The sequence below is a fragment of the Ipomoea triloba genome, chromosome 4 (genome assembly GCF_003576645.1).
Source record: "Ipomoea triloba cultivar NCNSP0323 chromosome 4, ASM357664v1".
Lineage (NCBI taxonomy): Eukaryota > Viridiplantae > Streptophyta > Magnoliopsida > Solanales > Convolvulaceae > Ipomoea > Ipomoea triloba.
In genome coordinates this window covers 27,102,394-27,109,347 of record NC_044919.1, presented here as the reverse complement: position 1 = coordinate 27,109,347, position 6,954 = coordinate 27,102,394, and the positions used below count along the sequence as shown (strand labels likewise).

General features: G+C 35.9%; 1 protein-coding gene across 1 annotated transcript in view; it reads right to left on the bottom strand.

Annotated features, from left to right (window-relative positions):
• LOC116017366 (dihydroorotate dehydrogenase (quinone), mitochondrial) overlaps positions 1-6,709 on the bottom strand; it is an 8,939-nt gene extending 2,230 nt beyond the window's left edge. The window contains exons 1-10 of the mRNA XM_031257945.1: positions 6,311-6,709; positions 5,224-5,306; positions 4,758-5,081; positions 4,351-4,603; positions 3,973-4,053; positions 3,751-3,858; positions 3,638-3,667; positions 1,064-1,201; positions 328-365; positions 139-238 (exon numbers count right to left, since the gene is read on the bottom strand). Coding sequence (XP_031113805.1) covers positions 139-238; positions 328-365; positions 1,064-1,201; positions 3,638-3,667; positions 3,751-3,858; positions 3,973-4,053; positions 4,351-4,603; positions 4,758-5,081; positions 5,224-5,306; positions 6,311-6,454 — 1,299 coding nt within the window. The 5' untranslated portion in view covers positions 6,455-6,709. The remainder of the gene's footprint in view (positions 1-138; positions 239-327; positions 366-1,063; positions 1,202-3,637; positions 3,668-3,750; positions 3,859-3,972; positions 4,054-4,350; positions 4,604-4,757; positions 5,082-5,223; positions 5,307-6,310) is intronic.
• Positions 6,710-6,954: the final 245 nt, after the last annotated feature.

The window sequence follows — 6,954 nt, the reverse complement described above, 5'->3', positions numbered from 1 at the left end:
GTGTTTTTTTTTTTTTTTTTTTGGTGCACAATGTGTACATTGCTGTGTTTTTCTTATTATTTTTGTACCTTTGAAAGAGAAATGGTATGACATTTTCCATAAATAAATAAATAAACCAAAACCACAAATTTACAATACCTTTATCTTGGGTATAAGGGCAGGCCCCCCATATGCAAGGGCTGTGTAGAGCTGCACAAGTGTAGCACCAGCTCGTATTTTCTTGTATGCATCTTCACCGCTGAAATTGTATTTTCCATCCAAGAATCAAATGACTAATAAATAGATTCACAATCAACAAATATATGAAAACTCAGGAACAGGAATTACCTGCTAATACCTCCACAACCAATTAAAGGAATCCTCCCCTGGTTAGAATAAAAATATTCATGTTATCTACGCATCAGATTAAACAAAGGGAAACGCTTTATAATATATCAAGTTTACATGTGCAAATTCAAAAACATAGCCAAGTAACTGAAGCAAGAGCAATTCACAACCCATAGAAAGATGGGACTTTCTATAGGCAATCTGCTACAAACAGAATAGTAACTTTGTGTGATTTTTCATTTTTATTTTATTTTTTAAGAGATCGATTTATGTTTTTTTTTTGGTGTACCCAAGGTTTCCACCGTCAGACAGAGTGACTAATCCCCTCACTGAATTGTAGGCACCTCTTTTGAGTGGGACAGCTGGCCTGGAGATTTAAGGTTACTCCATACCCAAAGCCAAGGATCAAACCCTTGACCTTTGGTTAAGGATGTGATAATGTAAAAATAAAAATATTAACAGACTGCATGAGAGACTGGACACTTTGTAGTAATATTTGAGAAGTCTAAATTAAGCAAACGAACTTAAGATAGCAGTGTGGAATTTACCAAAAAAGGAAAATGTAACTATACTACAATTGCGGGAGACTAAATTAATATTTCGAAGAATCTAGAGTTTGATTCAACAAGAGCAACACCCAAATAGATTGATTCTATAAGACAACAGTTGACAATAACTACAAAGATGCAGTTAGAAGAAATTAAGAAAAAGTTATCTAAAGAAATAAGCAGCAGACCTTTGTAAGAATATACATCTCTTTGAGGATATTTGTGGACAGCTCATAAAGCGGCTTACCACTCAAGCCACCAGATTCTTGAGCCACGGGGTTTTTACTCACAGTTTCAGGTCTTTGGATGGTTGTATTTGATATAATCTACAGGCATTGACAAAACACACAATGATGCTTAAGAATGTTTATCCATATCTGCACATGCAATGACATGCAACTTATACTATTTAAAATTATAAATACAATAAAACATTGTCTTATAATGTCCAGTTTTTTAATACAAATGATGACTATATCATTCATAAAAGATAATGGAAATGATGAACACACAACCAATCAATGACAATAATTCTTAATCCATAGTTGGCATTCATTTACAATGTATGAACAACTTTCACTATGTTAAATCAATGTCTTCCCCCTGCTATTATAAGACTAGAAAAATAAGTCAAAACATTAGTACCACCAAGGCCAATGGCTCAATGCATTACTGGTCTTCTCAAGAAATTTAATGATCTTCACATCTTAAATGAAAGGCTACACGATTTGTATTGTTTTTTGGTCTAAATTGCTCAGTACTCTAAGCCCAAGAAAGTAGTACACAAGAACTTTAAGACTGCCCAACCACATGTTAATGTTCGAGTTAAGAGCGACCTCATCCTGTTACCACCCATGTCTCTTCTAGATCAATGACAACAAGTGACCAGTTTTCCCCAATGAACACTTAGAGATCTACCACATTTATTGACAGCCTAGTCAGCTCTGCTTAACTATTATTTGGTGCAGATCCATTTATCTCATGGGATGATAGAACAAAAAGACTGCAAAACTTATGTCAGAGGATGCTACCATTTAGGAGCCATTGACAATTTGTATCAAGACCAAGAATTAGGGCAGTCATGACTTCAACACATGGTATTGGGATAAATGAGCCCACATTGATTTGTACCTTTGAAAGAGAAATGGTAAATCAAAAATGTATTTTGCCCTGTTTTCCTTGTTTAAGCTTCTAAGGAGGAGATTTTTGGCATCAATCCAGTTGAAATTTCCCAACCAAACACTTCAATGCTAGGGAAATTTGAACAAGTTATGACATTAGGTCAGATGTGCAAGGGAAGTAAAAAAGGCCCAAGAGATCAGAAAATTGAGAAGGCTGGTGACACCACACCTACCAATAGTGGCACAGAAATTTCAGAGCCACAATCCAGTAAAATAAAAATTAATAAACAAACAAACCTCAATTGTAGCTGATACAGTAGGGAATCTAAATTTTCCCCAATTTCTGAATAGCTTTAGCTCTAGAAAAGCCCTTGAACTTGATCCAGCAAGAAGAATTGTTCAAGTTACTCTCCTTTGACAAGAGAATAGCCAGCAACGAAGGAAACAGGGAAAATAAAAACCTACAAGCAGCACTAACCAAACCAACATTAATTAAAAGATAGGATGCTGGAACTAGGAAGGGTGATTACAGCACAGATGAAGGTGGCAAACATCAACCAAGACAGCTTATGATTCTAGAACATGGAAGATTTGCTGAAGAGATGAGAATAGCCAAATTATAGAATCGACAGAGGATTGAATAGAGAAAATTTTTGGAAAACTTTGGAAGTCTCTTTTGGTTGGACAATGAAAGGGCTAAACAATTGATAACAAGGAATTAGTCAAGGTGGCAAGAAAGAATTGACAAGAATATTGGTTATAGCAAGAGAAAGAGAGGCAGAATATAAGCATCAAAGGGAAATGAGATTTGAAAGACACTATTAAATAGGGAAATAGAAGAAGCATCATCAATGACATCAAACTTAAAGGAGGCAAAAGAAACAAGAAGCCTGGGAAAGAATCTGCTTTATTTATGCTAATGCATTTATTGGTTGTGTTTGACAGTTTGAGGGATCAACATCATGTCATCATTTGTAGTTAATCTATGTACTGTGGTTGCACCCTCTTTGGTGCTTTCAATAAAAACTTGGTGGCTATACGTCTATAGGAAAATTGAAACCTAGTAGAACCAAAAGACAGTGGATTGGAAACCCAATAGAGTCGGACACAAAATTTCCATCATATTTATAACCTTCGACTTTTTTTTTTTAATCTTGGATATGCAACTTAATAGGGTCTTTTTTGCTTATACAACTACTGTAGTCAGAGAGCCATTTCTCTCTCCTCTCATATCTGTGCACAACTCCTATCCTAAGGAGTTTACTTTTGATAGGTGTCTTAAAGAATTGTTTCTTAACACAGTCTACCATTTCTACATAGCATGGATAACTGCATGATACCTCATCAGCAAAATATAGATCCTTTGTCTCCTATGGGTTGCTTATATGCACCTGCCATTATCAGCCATTTTGTTGCACACTACATAAAGTTCGCTAAATTCTTTCCTTCATAGCATCTCAGTCCCATAGAAATATCATTCCATCCTAAAGTCATAACTCCTCAAACAAATGCTTTAATAGTCTTATAATATTAGTCTCTTGCAAACCAACGCAAACAGTTTTGCTCAAGAAGAAGAAGAAAATGAACTAAGTGTTTAATGTTCAGAGCTAAAGAAACAGCATAAATTTTCAGAAAAAGTACCAATCCATCCACACGGAGAGCAAGAGCAACCTGCAAAGATAGAGAAAAGAAATCAGTATCATAGGTGTGACGTGTCATAGAAGAAAGCATGTCAACAATAAATATGCACATACTGCTGCAATATCTTCTAGGTCTTGCATAGACAAGTCTGGAGCAATTTTCACAAGCAATGGAGGTGGGCCTTCTTCACCCCACTGCATTTCATCACGAGCTGCTTGTACCTAAATTGGTGGCAGAAATATTAATTCCTCAAATTTTTAACTAACTCTTAAATCCACAACACTAGATGACATTTCAGAACAATGCAAAGAAAGGAAAGTAATAAAGTTATCAACCTTCTTGACAAGATCCTTTAACTGTTTTCTTCCCTGGAGTTGGCGTAGTCCAGGAGTATTTGGTGATGAGATGTTAATAACCTAAAACAAGCTCACCATCAAAAGAAAGCATGAATAATAGATTAAGTGTGTGTAATAGTGAATAATCTAAGGAACCCCAACATGTCAAGGAGTAATGTGACATGTCAAGGAAAAATCTAATGTCAGCAGAGGTGTCAGGGAGAAAAGTTAATCAGGCATCCATGATGTATTTGCAGTTGTGCCACACTGCCACCAACAGTAAGAAGTGTGACCTTTGTCTAGTGTATAATAGATATATGAAGGAACCCATAATAAAAGAGGAAATTAAAGGAAAATTCATATTTTTTAGAAATCTACCAGATAGTCAGCATACTGGGATAATGTATGAACTCCTTGCACATAATCCGCTGCAGCATCTTCAGTAGTCTTATTCTTTCCCAGGTTAACACCCAGAATTCCAGGACCAGCTTTTCCTCCCTGCTTGACTTCATCCCCTGCTGGAGACGAAGTGCTGGAAGTTTCCAACTTTCTCTTACCATGCTGAGCACCTAACCGCTTGGCAACAGCGACAATTCCTTCGCTATTGAAGCCACACCTATTTATTATAGCACTGCAAGCAAATTGAAGCACATAAAGATCTGAATCATAAATAAAAACCATTCAGGTATGTAGAAGAAATTCACTTTGTAGAACAAATGATCAACTGAATTTATTCCAGTTCACTGACTACAGTTAGTTATAAATAGAAGTGAACTTTTTTTTACCCTTCCTCTCTCAGTCTGAATATACGAGGCTTTGGATTGCCATCTTGAGGAATGGGTGTCACTGAGCCAACCTCCACAAATCCAAAACCTAATCCAAGTAAGCCTTCAACAGCCTCAGCATTCTTGTCAAAACCAGCAGCAAGGCCTAAAGGATTTGAGAACCTTCTGCCCCAAACTTCAAGGCCTAATATAGTAGGATCTGGTCTCTTCTCCCTTGGAACCCACCCACGAGAAGCAGCTGAAACAGCCAATCTGTGGGCTACCTCTGGATCCAGAAGTGCAAAAAACGGATTTACAAGTTTTGTTGCTGAGAATAGCCAGCCACTGCACAAGAGTTTTCAAGACAAGATAGAGTAATTCCTTGTCAAAAAAAGAACCAGTTTTAATGCAGTACAGTAAATGCAGCACCAAGTCACCAACATCACTGCAAGTAAGAGAATATCATTTGATAATTCAAATCTAGTACCAGAAAGTTTCTTCATCCACTGTACTAGCATAAGCTCCTCCTGCTATTAGTAAACCAATGGTAGCTCCAGTAAGTAACCTTCCCTACAGTTTACCAAAAAGGAACATAAATACAAGCTCATTCTACAAAATAAAAAACAATACTGGAGCATTTGCTGCTATGGTGAATTAAATTCTTACAATTTTAAAAGTCAACTGACAGAAGGTTTTGTGTGGAGAATAAATGATAGAACCAAGTTCTGAAACACAACTTGTCAGGTGCATTTAAAAACCAACATACAATACTACAATAGTTCAAAGTACCCAACTAATGGCAAAGTAGATCTACTTAAGGAATGAAGTTTAGTTATTAATATGACTTCGTTTTTCAATAGTTAAGATCATAAACCTGTCTTCTTTTGTTAAATAGTTCATTAACAATTTAACAGCATGGAAAATGAAAATTCAAAGCAGCGGCTTCTACATAAGAGGTAAGCCTTAGCAAAAAAATTATGAAGCCCCAATAAGGCATTGATGCCACACATTTGAGTCACAAGAAAAAAGGGTTCCTATAATACAGAAGCAACCCCCTACCTTATTTTAACCCCTATAAAACACACACTTCGACATGGTTTCCTTCCACTTAAGCCATGATGAACTAAGAAATACTCATTTACACTTTAAAGACAGCTTCATACATTTTTTTAGTCATAACTTATGATTCCCTATTGTCTTCCTGTGAAACATACACGGGGCCTTCTTTCGGCATCAAGGTAAAATTATGATCACATAGTTGTCCTAGTTGTTAGTTCCCTCTCAGCTGTCTACCTCCATAACTTCCAAACCACAAATGTGTGCACAAAATAACCTTCTTTTCCACTTCAAGATAAAATTTTGATCATATGGATTCCAAAATGCAAACTTCACTGCCATAATCAGAAATTCCAAATCCATCCCTTCTGTACAGCCGCCCTCCCCTCCCCTAAATTTTTCGTAGTTAATTGCAAAATAAGAATAAAACCAGGGCACGAACAGACAATAAAAGGAAGAACATGCATGTACATACGCATATATAAATAGATAAGAAGAATAAAGTGTAAAGAAAGCACCTTTTTGGAGGAATGAGAAACCCGAGGAGGAAGATTGGGAGCAGAAGAAGTGCAGTAATCATTTCGGGGTAAAAAGCTGTTTGATTTGAGCTTCCTGCAAATGTTTTCTCTTATTAACCCCGCTGCAATCCTTGCTCCTCTCATTATTATTTCTTCTTCTTCTTCTTCTTCTTCCAAGTATCAATGCTTCAAGAAACTCTTGCGGATAAAAGAAAGTAGATTCTCCTCAAAGCTATGGAAAATTATGACGCACAGTTGCTATCATAAGAGAAGGATAAATCAATTGGTATTAGCAAAACGTGGATTGAGAGCGTCAGAGAGAAAGACGTTTGCCTGAGCTTAAGACAGTTCGACTGGAAGGGTTTTAGGCTTTTAGCTATACACAAACAGAAACCCTTTCCAAAAATCAAAGTAAGAACACTTTATTCCATTATTCGGATGCTCTTAACGCCAATCAATTTAGTTTTTGGGTATTTATGCAAATTAGCTAATTATTATAATTAAAATTGGAACTCGAAAATGTTTTCCTAAAAATGATTTCTAAAAAGTAACTCATTTCTTAAAAAAATAATTTTAATTTTTAATTTTTGTTTAGTTCATTTTCCTGAAAATTAACATCTTATTTGTTAAAATAATAATAACAA